We start from the raw sequence: 21,496 nt of genomic DNA on the forward strand, positions 1-21,496 counted from the left end.
TCTTTCTTTGTAAAGGACTAACTTTTGACTTCTTTGATTATCTCTCATTTTTCTGTTCTCTATTTTGTTTGTCTGCACTCTAATTTTAATTTCCTTCCTTTTGCTCACATTGGGTTTAGTTTGTTCTTCTTTTTCTGTTTCCTTAAGGTGTTATGTTAGATTGCTCATTTGAGATCTTTTTTATTTTTTAAATTTAGCTCTCTTATCTTTATTATTGTTATTGACACTGTTCAACCAACAGTTGCAGAAGTGTGCCTCTAGTTTGTGGTTCCAATAGTATACATACATTAACAAATTTTTTTTAAATTGTGGCAACATACATGTAAAATTTACCATTTTAATTTTTTACATGTAGCATTATGTAGACTGACATTGTACAACCATGATCACTGTTTATCTCCAGAACTTTTTTGTCATCCCAATCTGTAATTCCATACCAACTAAATAAAAACTCCCCATTCTATACTCTCTCCAGTCCTTGATAACCACTACTCTGCTTTCTGATTCTACAAATTTGACTCTTACAGGAACTCATATAAATGGAATCATTTGATATTTGACTTTTTGTCTGACTTATTTCACTTAGTGTAATATTCTAAAGGTTCATCTACATTGTAGCATCAAATTTCATTCCTTTTTAAGGCTGAATAGTATGTATTTACATGTATATACCACATTTCATTTATCTATTCATCCATCAGTGGACACTGGGTTATAACCACTTCTTGGCTATTGTGAATAATGCAGTTGTGGACACTGTTGTACAAATCTCTATTCCAGTTTCTGCTTTCAATTCTTTTGGGAATCCACCTAGAAACAGAAATGTTAGGCCATATGGTAACTGTATGGGGGTCTGAAGGAACTCCCTAAACCTCTGTGATTTAGCAGGAGATAAGGGTAATCACCCCAGCACCTGGACCCATTTAGATTAAGGAAATTAATCTAAATTAATTTTTTGAGGATCTGCCACACTGTTTTCAACGTTTTACATTCCCACAAACAATGCATAAGGGTTCCAATTTTGCCACATCTTTGCCAACATTTGTAATTTTCTTTTTTGATAATTGCCATCCTAATGGATGTGAAGTGGTATTAATTTGCATTTTCTTAATGAGCAGTTATGTTGAGCGTCTTTTGATGTGCTTATTGGCCATCTGTATATCCTTTCTGGAGAACTGTCTATTCAGGTCCTTTGCTAAATTTTTTTGTTTTTGTTTTTGTTTTGAGATGATGGAGTTTCACTCTTGTTGCCCAAGCTGGAGTACAGTGACGTGATCTTGGCTCATTGCAGCCTCTGCTTCCCAGGTTCAAGCCTGCCTGAGTCTCCTGAGTAGCTGGGATTACAGGCACCCACCACCATGCATGGCTAATTTTTTGTATTCTTAGTAGAGACAGGGTTTTGCTATGTTGGCTAGGCTGGTCTTGAACTCCTGGCCTCAGGTGATCTGCCTGCCTCAGCCTCCCAAAGTGCTGGGATTACAGGCATGAGCCACCATGCCCAGCCCCTTTGCTAATTTTTATTGGTTTTTTTTGGTTGTTGAGTTGTAGGAGTGCTTTATATATTCTGAATACTAAACCCTTATCAGATTTATGATTTGCAGATATTTTTCTCCTATTCTCTGTGTTGCCTTTTCACTGCATCTTTTGATGCACAAAAGTTTGAAATTTTGATGTTCAATTTATCTATGTTTTCTTTTGTTGCCTGTGCTTCTGGTGTCATATCCAAGAAATCGTTGCCAAATATAATGTTGTGAAGCTTTCCCCTCATGTTTTCTTCTGAGAGTTTTATAGTAAGTAATCCTAAATGAAAAGGCTGAAGAATCAATTGCCAGTAGTTAAGCTAGACAAAGACCTGAACCAAAGCACATAATTCTGGGGGAAAAAGGAATATTCACCATAAAGAAAGTAGAGAAATTTATTGCCACTTGAAAACTATAACTCAGATAAATCAGCCAAAGAAATCATTGACATTACAATTAGTATTATTTGACCAGATTTGTCTTTTGAAGATTTCTCTATTGACAGGCACTTCTGCAACAAATTTGTATAATTTGATATAAGTATTCATTATTCTTAAAGGCTAAGCAATGGGCATTTATGACGGCTCAACATAAATATACAATATTATATATTACATACTATATATTAATTGCATTTTTTCTTTGAGCTTATACAATGTTTTAGAAAAAGTCTACCTTTTATAAATATCAAGTTGGATATTCTTGTGTGTTGCATTTGCTAAATAAAAGTCAATAGTTAAGAATCTGTTTCTTTTATATATGTCAGATTGTCTTCATTCAGAATACAGAATCCCCTGCATAAAACTAACATGTTTTGCTAAAGTACTTGTGAATTTGGTTCTAAAATATTTTTTATATTCCTAATATATAGCATTTATTTTTAAAAGATTAATCCCTACACCCATTTTTGCAAGGCTCATTTGTAGCTCAAAAAATTACCATAAAGGGAAAGAAAACCCTCCATCCAGCTCCCTATTACAATTACTTTAGAATTGGAGTCAGAAAACTTTTTCTGTAAAGGATCAAATACTAAATACTTTAGTCTCTGCAGGCCATACAAGCCCTGCTGCATCTATTTAACTCTGCAGTTGTAGTGCAAAACCAGCGTAGATAATGGTAAATGAATGGGCGTAGCCATATTTGACTCATGGTTGTAGTTTGCCTACCCTTGCTTTAGAGCACCTCAGTTAACACTGTTCATATAAAATATCGAGTAAGATAAACAATAATTTAGTGCTTAAAAGAGAGGTACAGAATCTTTTTCTTTTATAGTCTTTTAGGAAAATTATCATATATTGCTTGGAAGGTATTCTCTATTTTAAATATACCTATATAGTTTCATTCTTTTCTTACCCTGAGATATTTATTAAGAAAGGCTAGTCTGAAGTCTATTACATAAAACATCTTTGGGTATATACATTATGTAAATAGGAAGTGATACTACTTCTAGCATTGTAAGAACCCCAGCTCCCAAATAATAATGACTCTTGGGTAATAAGCAAGTGCCTGTAGCATGCCTCCAACATACTGACTGTTAAAGGGCAATAAGTTCTCCCTGGCAGTGACTACAGCAATTGAAAGTTATATTTTCATATCTCGTATAGGGATGAAATCGTCCAATATTTTTCTTTGTAGCAAGTAAGGTGGTTGGTGAAGACTCAAAAAATGGATTATCAAGTGAGCTCTCTGTACAGGTAACTGGATCGAAAATTCGTAGAACCTAAGGAAAATAAGATACAATGTCAGATGTATGCAGTATAGATGGCAAAAGCCTGTGATTTAATTGATGCATGCCTACCTATAAAGTTTCACTTCAGTAATATGTAACTATCATAAAAAAATCTGAACGATGAATATGATTGAAAAGAACTTATCTCCTTCCTTAAGCTCTAAATTTAACAATGATATCTGATTATTATCTAGGTTACCTATTTTTTTAAATGATGAAATTAATGTTTTATAGATACTGGTAGGAAAGCATGAAAACATAGAAGAAAATGAGGTTATATCATTGAGATGTCAGTTTTTTTATATGTCAATTATATCATTAAGTGATGTCAATTTTTTTTTTCCTTAACCAAAATGGACTTACTACTTCCCCTCTTAATCTTTCATTCGGCTACTCAGAATCAGGATTTTGTTTTTATTTTTCTATAGAAATGATATTTCAAAGTCCTTGATCAGTTTTTATTTGTAGTATCAATGGCTTTTCCTTTATCTTTTCTAATTTATATGCAATATTTTATGATTACAGCCATGTTTTTGTTTCTTGGGTTCCACAAGACAATGCTCTAATCCTTCATCTGGTCTGATTTTTCCTAATCTGTCTCCTTTACTGAGACCCAAAATAGGAACTCTTGAGCTGAAAAACATTCTCCAGTTAAGGGCAGGGGTAACATGTCTGGCCCACAGCTCTTGATTCTCATGTCCATATTTTCCCAGTCATCAACACATGATGTGTTTGGGTTATGGTACAAAGGTAGCAAGCACTGCAATTGGAAAGAATTGTGAAATGAATCGGGAAAAGTGCTTTCTCTCTTTCTTACATACGACTTGTTCAAAGCAGATTTCTGGAATGGCTAGTGATGCCTGTTTCCCTAGCATTCATGTTGTCTTGCAGATTTTTTTCTTTTCCTTCTAAGTTACCACCAAACCCAAAGAGCCGTCGCTAATCTAAGAATGTCGTAGCATCATTTAAGACCCCTTAAGCTACTTTAGCACATCTATTTTTCAACTAGACTGCTTTTCCAATTTTTGAGATCCTTCTATTTTTATGGAAGTTGGTTTGGTGTTAGAGGATAAGCAAAGATGAAGGCTTACCTTTACATTATTTAGAAGAGAAAACAAGTTCCCAAATACTATAAAGATGTTAGTAATTTATGAGTCTTTAGAGAGATAAACAAATTGCTAAGGGAATTCAGGAGCAGGAAACTGACACACTAGTATGAACGAAAGGCTTCTGTATTTTAGCCTGAAAGTGATGGGGAAGGACTTTAAGCAAGGTGCATTTTAGAGAGATCATTCTATACACAGTGTTGGGGATGGGGGAAGCAGAAGGTATAAGCAGACATAAGAAGAACAGAGAAAGAGAGGTTATTGTAATAATCTAGCTAAGAAATGATGGCACCTTGAAGCAATGGGACTGAAAATTTTAAGAGACACTAAGGAAGAAGGGCTGTCAGTTTTGCTAAATAGGAGAATGTGGTGGATAAAGGACTGGGAGAAGAAGGGGATCTAAATCACACCCTTAGGATACCTAACATTTTACAGTGAAATAAAATGGTTGGATAAAAGAGAAAAGCCAGTAAGGTGAAAGGTTATATAAACTTAGGAAAGAGTGTTTCTCTCTTTTTTTTTTTTTTTTTTGAGACGAAGTCTCACCCTGTTGCCCAAGCGATCTTAGCTCACTGCAACCTCCACTTCCTGGGTTCAAGCAATTCTCCTGCCTCAGCCTCACGAGAAGTTGGGACCACAGGCACACGCCACCACTAATTTTTGTATTTTAAGTAGAGATGGGGTTTCGCTATGTTGGCCAGGCTGGCCTTGAACTCCTGATTTCGAGATCGCCCACCTCGGCCTCCCAAAGTGCTGGGATTACAGGCATGAGCCACTGTGCCCAGCTGAAAGAGTAGTTCAAGAAAGAGAGAGTGGTCAACTACACCAAATGCTACTGGCAGCAACTAAGTAGGCAGTGACACAATTTCACAACGAAGAGAAGAAGAGAAACAAAATTTTGAATAGCAGTGATTAATTTTAGGTACTGGCTCACTCAGTAAATAGCTGAGCACTTACTATATGCAAAGGATTATGCCAGACCTTAAGGAAACATAAAAATACAAAGTCCCCAGCCCTTAAGGAGTTTACAGTTTGGGAGGGGGATGGAGAATCAAACTATTCCCATTGAATATGGTAAAGAGCAATTATAGATATAAGTGCAAAGTACAATGGAAGGCTGGAGAAGGAACACTTCAGATTGTCAGCAAGATTCAGAGAAGGCAGGTTCTTAAGGTTGGGCAAGAAAAGAGGTTGGGGGAGGGCAGTCTAGACTAGAAAACGTATGTACACAGGCATGAGATACAATGGCCTGTGTGCATCATGAAAAGTGGTTAAACCCTGCTGGAATGTGAAGTGCAGTGGATAGTGACACTTGGGAAATGACCCTTGAGAAGAGGAGATGGAAAAAAGATTATGATGAATTCTGACTCAATAAAGAGGGAGCCTGGGAGCTATTTGATGACTGAACTGGCTTTCTGAAATAACTCTCTGGCAGCAGTGGGTGGGCAGGAGCAGGTACAAAGCAAGGCAGGGATATCAGTGAGGGGGCTATTGAAATGGGCTAGGCTGAAAGTCAGGTGTTTGAACTTGGGAGGGGATAAATTAGAAAAAACCTGGTAAGATTTGTAAAATCAACAGGACTAGGAAAATGAAGGAAATGGTAAAAAATGATAGCTACCACTTACTGAGAAATTATAATATATTGGAAACTGCTACAGGCTTTATATGTTTTTTATGGAATCCTGAAAACAGCACTATAGAGTAAGTATAATTCGTTAAGAGAGGGAGTACAGGAAAAGCAGGAGATTTTTAGGGGAGGGGGGCTGTACAAATGCAAAAGCAAGGAGAACAGAGGTTCTATTTTTAGCTCTCTGTGGAACAAGCAGATGGAAGTGCCTGGCTGGACATAAATCTCTCAGACTCAGAAAAAATTCTCAGATGGAAGTCACAGGCATGAAGCTATGGTAACAGAATAACACCTAGAGAATACACAAAGTATGTTTCAAGAGTCGTCACAGGAAGAGGATGCCCCACCCCCTCAAAAACTTAGAAACAAAGGTCACAAAAATAGCAAATCACTGCCAGAGTATGGTGTTTAGGAAACGAAGGGAGCTTGAAAAGGGGAACATAGATTTCTATGAAACATAAACGTCTAAAGGAGGAAAAAAGTCTATGAAGACGAGCTCAGAGAGGTAGCATCAGGACCAAAAAAGAGTGATGTCACAAAGGTCAAGGGAGTTTCAAGGAAGGAATGCTGAGACAATATAATATGATAGTAAATGTTCTTGACCTTTTTAAGAGTACTTACTGAGAACAGTGGGGCAGGAAGTCTACAGATGTTAAGTGATGGTAGGAATTGAGGAATGGATGGTGTGTTAAGTACAAAAATGTATGGACAACTTGGTCAAGATTCTTGGATGTGAGAGGAAAGTGATAAAGCCATATCCAGAGATCTTATAATAGAGGGAAGATTTTTCTTTTTTAGATGAATTACACGTGGACATGTTCTTAAGCCAAAAGGAAAGAGCCAACAGAGAGAAGGAATAACTGTTGGGGGCGGGGGAAGCCAGAGCCTAGAGGGGAGGAGGCTTAGGAGAAGAGGGACACCTTTTCCTCTGAGAGATAACTGCCACACAGATAGGCTTCTAGATATCAAGCGGGACCTTCAGGCAGTTTGCTGCCTCTGTCCTCTTTTTCTTCTGTGGATTAGGAAGGAAAGCCGTCTGCTGAATGTGAGGTAGTATTTGATGGGCACTGAAACAAAAAGGCAAACAGCTGAACTGACACAGGACTGGGGTTTTCAGCATACTTGGAGAGGAAGATAAGGCAGTAAGGCACTTAACAAATAGAGTCTAAGCAAGCTATGGCAGGAAGAGAAACTAGAAGAGTGAGCTGATGAGATAAAACAAATATAGGGATCAAGGGAATAAAAACAATTATGTGATCAAAGATGTGTTCACATCCAGGGAGCCAGAATGAAGAATCAGAGTTGGAAAGTAAAAAGTTGAGATCATAGACTGCAGAGAGAGAGATGCTGCATTGAAGATTTTAATAGTGCAAGAGTTATGGTGATTGGCAGGGACCCAGATGGAGACATGGGAGTTGTAACACAGGTGAACTTGGTTGTTGTCACAGAAATGTGAGATGAGTGTTTGACAACCCAGCTGCATGGGCCCTGAATTCATCCAGGACTATACTATCTGTTCTGTAGCATTTGATGCATTTCCATCTATATGTGGGAATTAAGTAATTTCTTAGAAGTAATCTAATCTACTAATCTATTAATTTAATCTACTACATTTAAAATTCTACTACACAGTGGTTTTTATATCAAAATGAACTAAAGAAAAGGACTATCAATGACTCAATAGCTAAAACATAGGACCACTTTCCAAACAATTACTTTTTTGTCCTTAAAAATAACACAGTAATGTTAGAAAATAATAAAGCTCAGAAGAGCAAATAATTTTTCCCAATATAACACACTCAATGGCATGAGTAGTTTGATCTCACATTTCCTAATTCCTAATGCCAAACACTTTCCATGATAATATAGTCACCTTTCAGTAAGAAGACTGTCTTAGAAGTTCCACAGATCACAAGAGAAAATATTTTACCGTTTCAGCCATTTTCTCCGCTGGGGTGCTGCAGAATTCAACTGTTGATGGAATCTTTTTTTGATTGTTAATGCCAACATTTCCCAGAAGATGAGAATTTACTGCTTTTGCCAACTTGTGATTTGTTAATGCTAGCTCTGTTGTGCTGTGGGGTTGTACACTAGGGGAGTAAGTTTGCTCTCTTCCCCGTTGCAAGGAGACTAAGAGCTCCTCCAATAATCTGCATAGAACACACATGAACATTGAACATTAGTAAGAGAGCAAAATGTAAACATCAGTAATAGTAAATAAGTACGAAAAATATTTCTGAAATTATATAACATCTTTCTCTGATACCTTTCTCTCTTAGAGTTCCATAAATTAGGATGTCTGGTCAAGTACGTTAGATTATAGAAAGCATACATTAAACTACTAGGTCGTTGCCTGAAAATCATTTAACAAATAGTACTTTTTGTAGTTTTCACCTTTTAGTATAGGAACTACTTATATGATTTGTGCAACTCTGGGGATATTCATATGGTTTTTCTTTTTTGGTGAGTTACATTAACTGATTTTTGAATGCTAAACCAATCTACAATTCCTGGGATTCACTTTACTTGGTCATAATGCACAAACCTTTTTTTACATTGTTGGGTTTGATTCACCAAAATTCTGTCAAGGATTTTTGCATTTATGTTCATTGGAGATAATATTTTGTGGTTTTCAGCTAACGCTTCAGGTTCTGGTATTGAGACAATGCCTCATGAAATGAGTTGGAAATTGTTTCCTTCTCTTCTATTTTCTAGAAGAATTTTTGTAAATTTGGTTTTATGTCTTCCTTAGATGTTTACTAGCATTCATAAGTGAATCCATCTAGACCTGGAATTTCGTTTAGTGGAAAATATTTAATTTTCAACTATAAATTATATTGCTTTAATAGGTTAAAGCTATTCAGGTTATCTGTTTGTTCTTGAGTAACCTTTGGTAGTTTGTCTTTCATGGAGTTTGTCCATTTCATCTAAATTACTGAATTTATTGACATGGATTTGTTCATAACATTTCTGTATTATATTTTTTATGTGTGTAGAGTCTATAGTATGCTCCCACTCATTCCTGATACTGATAATGTACATCTTCTCTTTTTTCCTGATTAAACTGGCTAGAGGTTCCTTGTGTTTTCATTCTTCTAATTTCCCCTATAATTTGCTCTTTGGCACTGATTCTAACTGTAATAAATCAACTATATAAAAATGCAAAAAGCTTTTAAGGAAGACCATCACTTTTGATAGTTCTGGAGGATATGGACATGAAAACAAGCTTGAATACTGCAGGAAGTCTTCAAAAAGATCTCCTTCCATAGGAGAGACAAGTACACTGCTTGGCTTCTACCAAAACCTATACGACTACAACTATAATAAGTGCTTTTAAATCCAGAGAATCCTTCTACTAGAGAGGTAACTAATTATTTCCCCCATTAAGAATGTGAAAAGCATGCCTTCTATTTTTTTAGTCCTCCTCCTTCCCAGAGCATCTATTTTAAAATGCTACTAAAAGTATATGCCCAGTAAGTTATCAAAAGTAGACAAAACAAAAGAAAACTACAATAACATAAATTGCAGGAGAAAGCAGAAGAGTTCAGAATGTAAACAAGTGCCATACTTATGGGTAGCTATCATTTCTTGACGAAACTGTTCCCGTTCACTTAGGAGATCTTGTATAGCCCCATGTGCATCACGGTTTTGACGCTGTAAAACTGCTCTTGAGTTGGTTAACTCATCTGCCATTACCCTGAAAAAGATGAAAATCTTACATATAAATTTGCTGCCAATAATACAGTGTAAAGAATTGAATATATTACTTTGTGACTGTCACTTTCAAAAGCTAATGAAGATTTAACATAGTATATAGCCCGGAATACATAGTATAGTTACTTCTCAGTTTTTAAATTTTGACTAAAGAACATTAAAAATGTTTATGAGCTTAGAGTTCATTAAAGGGATTCAGTTAAAATATTCATTTATACAATGAAAAGGCAAAAGTCATTTAATTTTCCTATATAATGACTTTTGGAGTGCATCTCAATCTTACTGTAGATTGAACAAAATTTGAAAGAAGATTATTAAACATTTTTAAATACAGAAAAACCTAAAGAAGGAAAGAAAACTGAATTATTTTCTTACCATTCAATTGCCTCCTTGCTCTCAGAAAAAGGTTAATATAGACTTATATAAAGTCTTTCCTTATGCCCAGGATCCCTATCCTTCTTTTATATGCAATCAACAAAGTGTTTTTTACATTTTTCAAAAAAAATTTATGTATATTTTAACATATACATATGTGATACAACATATACAAAAAGAGATACTGAATACAAACTTTTCTAAATCTTACTTTTTCATTTAAAAATGTATTTGAGAGATTTTTTTCCATATTAGCACACACAGAAAGAGCTATCTCATTCCCTTTTTTCAAAAATTAGCATCATGTTTTCCACTGATTGGATATATAAAATTTTATTTAACCAGTTTTCTGTTGATGGAACTGAAGCAATATGTTCAAGTATGTTTAATCAGCTAAAAAACTTAATATTAAAATTTAATGCTGAGACTGCAGTTACTACGAAGTTCCTTAAAATGAAAACAATTTTGACATTGGAAGATTATTACATCAATTAAAGTATCAATAAAGTCCTATTTAATTTTTATTTCAAAATTTAATGGAATGTTACTATTGGTGTTGATCAGGATGTTAAACAGTTGCATACTGCAGTAATTTGTATAATATATAAATGATTTGCTTCTTAAAATGTTCAGTAAGAATTAGCTAAATTAAGTTTCATTCTAAGTGAATAGTTCCATTTTTCCAAATAGCATACTGAACCAGCACAATTAAAAGATAAATAAAAGACTGTTAAGAGAGTAAACAACTACTAGAAAGTGTCACAGATATTAAGACATGAAAAAACATTTTCCTAAAAATGTATTCGTCATGATCAATGGTTCTTCAAATACAGCCTGGAAACCTTTGGCTGTTATGTGAGAAATCTCTAGATGATTCAGTTTAAATCAACAGTTATTCAACATACTCTCTGTAAACTACTTTGCTAAGTACCAGAAATATACAACATCTAGATCTTGTTCTCCAGTAACTAGTAAGTTGAGGTGGGGAGGGGATAAAGAGACAAAGAATCATACTACATAGCATAGCAGAGTTTCCCAATCACCAGTGTGTCAAGAGGCCTGGCTGAGGACCCCAGAGTTTTCGCCACCATTGAAGAGTAGCCTCATCCAATATGTCATAAAAATGTTATAATTTTCTATTTGTGCATACAGAGAAAGAGGTTGGGATGCTTTATTATATAGTCAAAAGAACTATCAGAAGAGAGCCTTCAGTATGAATAATATTATTTTGGGGAGTCCACATATTTAAATGGGGAAAAATAATTTAGTTTGGCTTTTTGTGATCTTAATATTTACTAGATGTCTGAGTTTACAGTTTTGTTTCGGTCTTAAACATTGTATTTTTACTAAACAGTAACCTAGAACTCAGTAATAAGGGATGATCCTTCTATCACTTCTTCATTTAGAGAGACTGTGTGACCATCCAGGGGAGAGAGAGTTCACATCTTAAATGAAGTACTTTCATGATCTTAATCAGAAATTTTCACATTACAGTCTACTTTCTTGTGTTACAGATCAAAAGCCTGATGGAGCAAACACTAGGAAATGAAATACTATTTGCTGTAGAAAATACCTGCTTGCAAGGAATTTACTTCGCCATACATCACACTGTATTGACATACGTTCTAACTGTTCAGAAAGCTGAGCTGTGTTTCCACCTAGGGCTTCATTTTCTAGAATAAGCTGATTTTTCTCACGGGCTAGACGTTCAAAGTGATACTGAAGATCATCCCCAACAGAAGCCACTAGTAACTTTTTTAACTCACGATTTACCTAGAAGAGAACATAATCAGTGCAACAAGCTCAAAGTATTATCACTAACTTTAATGTAACAAAATTAACCAAAATAGACTGCATTTCTGTGTAATTTGGACTTCCGTGACTGAAAGCTTCTTTCAAAAAGTAAAATTACATATTTAAGTTCTATCCAATATACAAACCATATCTCTCTACTTCTCTCTATACATCTGTATCTACAGTCCATGTGGTAATAAACTAAGCTTCTTGTAGTAAGAGTAAAAATAATTACGAAAATAACGAATTGCTTCCAGTCAACACTTAAAGGAAAAAAAATTAAACTAAAACCTATACATTTTGATAAAAAATATGACAGAGAATGTTTTATGTTTTTATTCAACTTTATAGGTTAGTCTATTGCATCCTAAGAATTTGCTTTTAAAAAATTAAGCAAAGGAAGTAATCCAGTATGTTTCTAAGTATGTTTTATATTCTTTACATTGTTATTGAAAAGACCAAAAAACTAACACAGATATCCAATAACAGATACTGGTACATGGTATAGCTACTGAAGAACATTGTTGCTATTAATGACATTGTAATTACTATATTCAGTGACATGGCAGAACATTAATACCTGAAAAAAGTGGGTTATAATACAAAGTGAACTAAATGTATATGGTTATACAGGTACAGCTGGATGGAATGATTCAGGTGGCACCATTTTCATTGTGTTTTTCTGTATTATCTACAATTTTTACACACAAATTTGTACTACATTTTGTAATGATAAATTAGTTATTTAAAAATGTATTTGGATAAGAACCACTAACCGTGGTGTCACTTATGAAGACTTGGCTCTAGCCAAAAGATGTATGGTCTCATAGAGAAACAAGGGAAGTGGCAAGGCAATGTTTACTAAGATGCAAAGACTAAAGCAACACACTTAATCACTACAGATTTGTTTTCATTTACAGTGAAGACATGGTAACTTAAACCACCATTCTCTTTATTCCAAGTATCCTGCATACACAGGAAAAAATACTTGGAATTTATGAATCCTTAAAACAAAGACTGCTAACTGGTCAATTATTATGCCTCACTTGGTCAATCTTTGGTCTAGCAGTTTATAATTGTAACCTATTTTTACAACTGATTGGTGGTTTTGTGCAAAGCACCTCACACCTCCATCTTCAATGAGGTTTTAGAGTATAAGTTCCCAACATAAAGTCTCTCTAGAGGCTATGAGAGACAATGAGAAATTTAAGAGGAAGCATTTGAGAGAAATGACAAGCTATGAAATAAACAAATGTAGTTTTCTAATGCAGTTTTAAAAGGTCCAGATGTAAAGAGTAGTACTTCTTTTATCTATTAAGACTTCTTACCTCTGTCTGTACACGGAGCTGGTTTGAAAGACCTTCTTTGTCCTGTAGTAACCTTCTTTCAGAATTCTTGAGCTTTTCCAATACATTCTTTACCTCTGAGAGTTCCTTATTAGGTTCTATAACTCCCTCTGACTGACCATGGAATTCTCCTTTATGACGTCCCAGAGACTTAACCTTTTTATTTTTGTTGGGGATATCATGAGTTACAGCAGCTTTGGGAACTAATATTCTTACAGCTTCAACTTCCACTGCTTTTTCAGAGAGCATTTTCCCTAGCTGAAGAACTCCTGGGCTCTCTGATGGAACTGCTTTCTTCCATGGAGTCTGAAGACTATGATGCTTTCTAGATTGGACTCCAGAGGTAACTTCAACAGATTTAGGTGGCTCCTCAGTTTCCATTCCATCTCCTGCTCCTCGGATTGGTGAGGCAGTAAGGGTGACTAACAAAAAGGAAACAAAACAGAAACTACTTACCAAGAAAAAATGCCAAGAAAATGCTAAGACATGCTATACCCTATATTCAAAATTACTGGGACTAAAAAGAATGCAAAAAAATCAGAGAAAAAGTAATTTTCAAAACAATCATGTGTCAACAAAAGATGAATAAAGTCTTACATGTTTAAACTTTCCTTCAGTAGACAAAAGATTTGGAATCAGAGTATTTGGTTCTGACTTTTACTTCCTAGTATAACCCTGGGTAAATAATTTAATCTTCCATGATTCTTTACTTCCTAATTTGCAAACAGGAGATCATAACAACTTGGCTATAGAATTTTGGTAAGAAAAATTATAACAAGATCAAATGCTTGGCATACTGTAGACACTCAGTAATGTTATTTAAAAATAAATGTCAGCTATATATATGCATATTTGAAACCATCTACATCATAAGAGAGTCATCTATTTTTGTGAACTCTTGGCAAAGAATGCTTTGCATAGGATTAAGAGGAAGTAACACATACGTTACACTGAAACATTTATTAAGAAAAGATTCAATCCTATTCTTAGGCCTAACAATTTATGTCCTGCTTACACAAGTGAAACTACACTGGATTGGCAGATTAGACATCCTTACACCTCAGTTTCACCATATCATTCCCAAATTATTTTATTGTGCTCTCATTCCCTCTACCGGCTTTCACATTACTGTGAGTGTACTGTATTCCCAATAAAGTGCCATATATATGGACACAGGGAGAGGAGCATCACACACTGGGGTCTGTCGGGGGGAAATAGGGAAGGAACAGAGAGGGGGTGGGGAGTTGGGGAGAGGTAGCATGGGGAGAAATGCCAGATATAGGTGATGGGGAGGAAGGCAGCAAATCACACTGCCATGTGTGTACCTATGCAACAATCTTGCATGTTCTTCACATGTACCCCCAAACCTAAAATGCAATAAAAACAACAACAACAACAACAAAACAAAGCATGGTAGCACTCACAGGATAATTTCCACTGAGTCATTTAAAAATAAAGGACTGTTCCCATATGCTTTTTTTTTGAGACAGGGTCTCAGAATCACGAAGGCTGGAGTGCAGTGGCACGATCACAGCTCATTGTAGCCTGGACCTCATGGGCTCAGGTGATCTTCCCACCTCAGACTCCCACATAGCTGAGTGTTACCATGTGTTACTGAGTTACATGAGACTTAACCTTTATATTTTTGTTGGGGATATCATGAGTTATAGCAGCTTTGGGAACTAATATTCTTAAGCTTCAACTTCCACTGCATTTTCGGAGAGCATTTTCCCTAGCTGAAGAACTCCTGGGCTCTCTGATGGAACTGCTTTCTTCCATGGACTCTGAAGACTATGATGCTGGTTTTGTGAAGACTCAGTAACAGTTCACAGAAACAGTTACTGTGTGTTACACACAATAGGCATGTGTTACCATGACCAAGTAATTTTTTGTATTTTTTTTTTTTTTTTTTTTTTTTTTGTAGAGGCAGGGTTTCATCATGTTGTCCAGAATGGTCTTGAACTCCTGGGCTCAAGCAATTCTCTGCCTCAGCCTCCCAAAGTGCTTTGATTACAGGTGTGAGCCATCACCCCCATCTACCCATATTCTTAAAATCTGATTTTAAGTTTTTCTAAACTTAACTGTCTAATTTTGTCAGTAAGACATTCTGGCATTTAAGAAGTAATGTAGAATCATATTAACTATAAATTAATAAAAATAATCAACAATAAAAATATACACTAGAGCCATGGTTCAGGCCCACTGAGGCTGAGGAAATAAAAAACAGGTGTGTTACTTCCATTATGCTCCAATAAGATTTCTAGGCAAGCTGTAACATTTTTGAGTTGGAATTTTAAGTAATAGAGATTCAAGAACAAATTACAAAATGATTAATGTTAAATTTAAAAGGCAAAGAAACATTACCCCAAAACCTAAAATGCAATAAAATACATATATGTATAAATTAAAATTTAAAAAAAGGTATTTAACAGAAATCTCTTTTTGAACAAAATAGCTTTTTGGAAAACCAAGAAGTTCAACCAACTTGTTTCAACCCCAATTTACTCTTTATTTAAAATGTTCTACTTATTTGAGCATTTATGAGTATCAGAATTGTATTATATATTACATGAGAGCTCCCTCTCAGTAATAACTATGATTCTAGCTAATTTGCATAGATAGGCAGGCACTAACAGCCAGGGCTTTACATTTTCTCTCCTGGTAACTTTCCTAATTCAATTTTTCCTTGTGACACACATAGAAACCTTTATTACATATACACTAGGCACTATCCAGGACATTCTTATTAATAATTACCTTATCTCAAGTGGGAAGACAAGGATCTATGGTACTAACTCCATAATTATAAGTAACACTTAAGTAAAGAAAAACATCAATCCTCATTCTTCCCCACTCTTTGAAGGGAACCAAAAAACAATACTTAAATTATTCATCACCATCACTTCCACCTGTGATCAATTATCAATGAATTAAAACATATCTAAGGTTTGCTCATTCTTATTGCCTCTCAGTATTGGTGGAATGTAGGGAAAGAACAAATAAGGTCACTATTCTAACATGCTAGAATGGGAGCTGGCAAACTTTTTCTGTAAAGACCAGACAGTAAATATTTTAGGCTTTGTGGACCAAAAGCTGAAATTGAGGATACCATATAACTATTTATATAAATAAGAGAAAAAAATCTTCATTGATGAAATTCAAACTACAATAAAAATAATTGAATACAGTTTTTTTAATAACATAGGTCTAATAAAGGGAAGAACAGATTTTTTTTTTTTTTTAATTCAGGATAATGTTTGGCTTAAGTAGTGTTAATGCCCACTATTATCAAATTGTTTGCAAACATTATCAGGAGACTGAGGGCCACAATTTGCCAACCCTTGCTATAGAATATTGGGGCAAAAAAATATTTTACAGTCTGTCATTGAACAAATATCTCTCTTTTATTCATAAGATCATCAATCTATGATGAGAGTTATTCTAAGTCAGCAGAATGGGGTACTGAAAAGAACTCTAACTCACCAGAGTCTGAGTTAAATTAACTTAAGTCCCCACTGGCATGCATTGTGTGACCTCGGACAAGGCACTTAACCTCATCCTCCTCCCAGCCCTTAGTGCTTTCAGAGTAATGCAAATATGGTAGTACATATTTTGAAAAATAATGTATTTCTCTTGTAGACTAGACTGCTGGGAGCTCTTCAGCGTACGGATTGCCTCCTAATCTTTGTATCATGAGCTAATAAAATGGTCCTTGTCACAGAGAAAATGAATAAATGCTTACTAAATTTCATTAATCTGTTAATACACTACCTAGAGTGTTTTAACATCCAAAAACTAACCCACTTAAGAACTGCTTTATTTTTTTTCCCTCTACCCTAAATCATTAATTCCTAACTTGGTTATAGTCTGACAGACTTTCCAGAACATACACAAATTCAGCTATGAAACAGTAAAACAAATTAGGGATTGTCATGTGGTAATTTTAAATTAAGAGTCTTTTAAATGTCACCCATATCACTAATAAAGTTTAGTTAGTTACTATTAAATTAGTAAAATAAGTTATATACAATGGACTTAGGAGTTACATCAGGATTTCCTGAAGTGGAATCTAAACATTCTTCTTGCCACAGGTTCTATGGATAGAGTTCCCTGGTCAAATAAGTGTGGGCAATGTTGCATACTGTATCTTTATGGAATTTCAGTGTACATTAGTATTAAAGTTATACTATAGGACTCTGAAAGGTCCTATAGTATAACCTCTCTTTAATACAGCATTTCTCAAATTTATCTGCTCATGGAATATCTTTTTTACCTAATACCTATTATTCTACAGAACTAATGTGATACTATTTTATGGAATCAGAAATGTTTAAATGTCTTAAACAGACCTTTCTATGTGGTCTACTCTTACTAAACTATTTGACTTTAATAGCTTTATTTTTAATTTTAATACCACATCCAAGAAAAGCTTTGGATTTTAACTTTCTAGTTGTTACCATTTACTGTATATTTCCCTTTTAGAAACAGCCCTAGCAGTCATGATACATCCCTCTTATGATGACTGCTCAAATGTCTTCTGAGAGGAAGTTCTGTTGCTACATCAAACAACTGTACTTCTCTCCTGAGGCAGTTACAGAAGTACAGACAACTGACAAATGTCAACCAAGTACACCTTTTCACAGGCCAGGCAATACAAGTAACTTTTGTTCACTAACAACAGATAACATATTAAATAGAAATATGGCTAATAGAATTATTTTCCTTACTGGATAAGTAAGATCAAATAAAATAATGTTTGTGTAAGTGCCTTATAACTATAATCATAATGAAAAACAAGTAGTAATAAATATTAAAAAGTAATTTAATTTTGAAGAGGACTTGCCAGTACTTTTAATGACTAATCATATTGTATTTAGTTTTTGCTTTTTGACAAGCCCCATGTTGGTTGCTTTCACATTAGTTATTTAATTGCTCTTATTTCCTATTAATCCCCAGTTTATTACTTTCATTACAGTCTCCAACTTGCTTATCTAATAGTATAAAAGCCTTCTGGTGACTTACGAAATGCTGTTAACAGCACAGCTGAATTCAATTCAATTCAATATTTATTGGTATGATCTTTCTTCCTTGTTTCCTAAACTTAGTTCAGCCTGCTTTTAGAGAAGGCTTGCTGCTGAAGTCAGCTGGCTGCAAAATTGGCATCTAGAAAACAGTTTTCCATCTTTCACTGATGGTTCTAGCATGTAGAACTCACCCCATCCAAAGAATAAGCTGGGCCAGGAGAAGTTCATTTTGGGACATGTTAAAATTGTTGCCTATAGCTATGTGAGGACGGTCAGTAGGCAATAGTTTATAAGGGTATGAATCATAAGGAAAGAGTTCAGGGCTATAGATTTGGAAGTCATTCCTATAGATAATTACTGAACTCATGAGAGTAGAACAGAGAGAATGCTGAAAAGCACTAATACTTAAAAGATAAGAAGGAGAGGAGGCTGAAAAAGCAGCAGAAGATATAGCTACAGCAGAGTTGTCCAAAAGTATTTTCTTCAGTGATGGAAACAGCCACTAGCTGTATCTGCCTATTGAGCACTTGAGGTTTGGCAAGTGTTATTGAGAAACTGAATTTTTAGTTTTTTAAAAATACGAATTTAAATTCAAATAGCCACATGTAATTACTGCATTGGACAGTGAAAGGCTACAGAGTAGGCTGAAAATAAAAGTGATGTCATGGTAGTCATCAAAAGAAAGTATCTCAAAAGGCAGGGAATGGTCAACAGTATCAAGTATTAGAGAGGATAAGCCAGGTAGGACTAAAAAGTGACTACTGTATTTAGCAATTTATGCGTTGAATTGTGTCCCCCAAATCTTTATATGTTGTAGTGCTAACCCCAAAAACCTCAGAATGAGACTTCATTTGGAAACAGGATCACTGCAGATGTACTTAATTAAGATGAAATCATACAGGAGTAGGCTGGGTTCCTTTTTCAATATAACTGCTGCCTTTATAACAACGGTAAATTTTGACACAGAAACATGCACACAGAGAGAACACCATGTGAATACGAGGGCAGAGATAAGGGTGTTTACAAGACAAGGAGCACCAAAACTGCCAGCAAACCACTGGAAGCCAGGAGAGAGTCCTGGAACGGATCTTTCCCTAATGCCTTCTGAGGAGCATAGTCTTGACATTTTGATCTTGGACTTCTAGCTTCCAGAATTATGAGACAATACATTTTTGTTGTTCAAGCCACACAGTTTGTGGTACTTTGTTACAGCAACCCTAGCAAACTAACACAACATGAAAGAAATATTTGATACATGCTAGTTGCTTTATCTACTGAAATCTTTAAAAATGTATATTCTTATTTAAATATTAATCTAGTGTATAGGGAATAAAGTTGTTAAAAACTCTATATTAACATTAAATGTTTAAGAGTAGTCACCTAATAAATTCTAACTAATGATGTTAAATTTCACTTACATATCTAAAGTACAAGCCTTCCATGAGATCTACTTATTTGGCTCAAACATTCCTTTCACATCATCATAAATTTCATGTTTTAAAAACAATTATCATAAAAAAGCCACTTACCTTTGGTTTCTAAACTTTTAAGAGTAGTCATTTTTTTCCCTTAACCACTGAAAATGCACTCCAAGACTTCTGAACAACCTAGAAATGTATGCATATGAAAGAATTTAAACAATATCATATAAACACATTCATTGAGTACCTCTAATTTAAAAGTTATGATATTTTAATTGCTTCTGTATTTAGTACACATGCATTTAGAAAAGGAAATATTCTCTTACATCCCATTCTCACAGAAGACATTGTTATGTCTACCACAAGTCTCAAAAAAAAAAAAAAAAAAAAAAATTAGGGGTGGTTTACTCCCAAATATGTACTCCATTTCACCATCCTCACCAATACACTCTTAATTGTTAGAGGTGTGTCCTGAATTATAGCGAGCAATGGCAGTGAAGTTACTGTGGTGGCTTTGTGTAATTCATATCCATATGACAAGAGGAATTTTAAAGTAATTATTTTCTTAGGTGACATACTGACGCAATTGGTACACACGCACACACACACACACACACACACACCCCAAAAGGAGCTTCTGTTTAGATGTTTAACAAGTGACAAAAATATTAAGATAGCATAATTTATATTTTTTTGGTAATAAGTTAAAATAGTGTAGCTTCTAAAGTAAAAAGAGAAACATACACTGAGCAAATGCTTTCAGAAATGTAGGCATTTGCCTTAAAGTACAGACTCAGATTTACCAGAGAACATATGAGAAGGAAGGTGACGCTACTGCAATGATAAATATGACAAGCTGTACTAGATGAAAACTGGTTTCATCACAAAAAAAGATCGCCAGTACTAGAAACAAGTCAGCTCAGTTAGTGAACCCGACGACTATCTTCCTTAACAGTCACAAACTTTTCTACGCTTAAAGTATATTGCTCCGAAAAGAGGTCTCCAAGTAACCCTTCGTAAGGGTAACGATCCCTGAAACTGCCCTTGATAGTTGCTCTGTGAAACGTACAGGCACACTCAGTGCCTGCCGGCAAATGCCAAATGAAGGGGAGGGGGTGAAGAAGTAAGTAGGGAGAGTGGGCAGGTATGAAAGCGATAGGCCGGGAAACAACGAGCCTGCCAACTTTTGCTGTCCCGGGAAGTCGAAACCAGAGTTCCATCTCTGTCTGAAAAAGCTTTCCTGGAACAACAATCTTTCCCTAAATCCACAGCTACTGGCCACCAAGCTCCAACCCAGACTTCCGACCCTTTCCAACAACCTCTTAGTTATACCTGCTTGTCCTCGGATTTACCTCTAAGATTCTTATTATCCCTATTTCAGGTGGCTCCACTTGACAGGCTCTTCGGATCGTTATCACCACGTTAACTTCTCACAGATCTCTTCCATTCAGAAGCCGACCCGCCCAGTCCCTCCACATATCCAGCGGCTCTCTCACTGCTAACCACTTCCGATTACTCAGGGTTTCGCTTCCGGAATACGTTCCCAAAAGAGAAGGGTAAACACATTCTGCAGTGAGTTTAAACTCAAGTAACACAGAACACACAGTGTAAGGCCTCCGTAAGTGAAGAGCGGACAGATGTGTACTTAAAAATAAAATACCGTACTGCAATTTTTGGAGCCCAAGCGTAATATTCACTTAAACTTCCGGGTCATCTGTCAAACGGAAGTAAGGAAACAGGAAAATGGCGTCCCGTATCCCCGGCGACAGCGTGGAGGGACGGGTCTGGCGGTTGGATGGGTGCAGCTGAGATTCCTTTCAGCTACTAAGGACGAAGAGGT

The 21,496-nt window shown here is 35.4% G+C and overlaps 2 protein-coding genes across 4 annotated transcripts in view; one reads left to right on the plus strand and one right to left on the minus strand.

Moving 5' to 3' along the window:
* Nucleotides 1-1,899: 1,899 nt before the first annotated feature.
* Nucleotides 1,900-21,451, minus strand: BLZF1 (basic leucine zipper nuclear factor 1). 3 transcript variants are annotated; one of them, XM_003928106.4, is made up of 7 exons: nt 21,009-21,448; nt 19,765-19,842; nt 13,194-13,633; nt 11,645-11,844; nt 9,551-9,679; nt 7,913-8,132; nt 1,900-3,240 (listed from the first exon to the last, which is right to left on the minus strand). In XM_003928106.4, exons 2-7 carry the CDS (start codon nt 19,793-19,795, stop codon nt 3,055-3,057), a joined length of 1,206 nt encoding a protein of 401 aa, XP_003928155.1. In that variant the 5' UTR covers nt 19,796-19,842; nt 21,009-21,448; the 3' UTR covers nt 1,900-3,054. The 3 variants fall into 3 exon arrangements, with proteins under 3 accessions (XP_003928155.1, XP_010337008.1, XP_074246317.1); XM_010338706.3 differs by having other exon boundaries at nt 20,989-21,448; XM_074390216.1 differs by having other exon boundaries at nt 3,087-3,240; nt 7,856-8,132; nt 21,009-21,451.
* NME7 (NME/NM23 family member 7) overlaps nt 21,436-21,496 on the plus strand; it is a 148,847-nt gene continuing 148,786 nt past the window's right edge. Inside the window, exon 1 of the mRNA XM_074390219.1 lies at nt 21,436-21,494. The gene's annotated coding sequence lies outside the window, so the exon portion shown is untranslated. The remainder of the gene's footprint in view (nt 21,495-21,496) is intronic.

The sequence above is a fragment of the Saimiri boliviensis genome, chromosome 19 (genome assembly GCF_048565385.1).
Source record: "Saimiri boliviensis isolate mSaiBol1 chromosome 19, mSaiBol1.pri, whole genome shotgun sequence".
NCBI lineage: Eukaryota > Metazoa > Chordata > Mammalia > Primates > Cebidae > Saimiri > Saimiri boliviensis.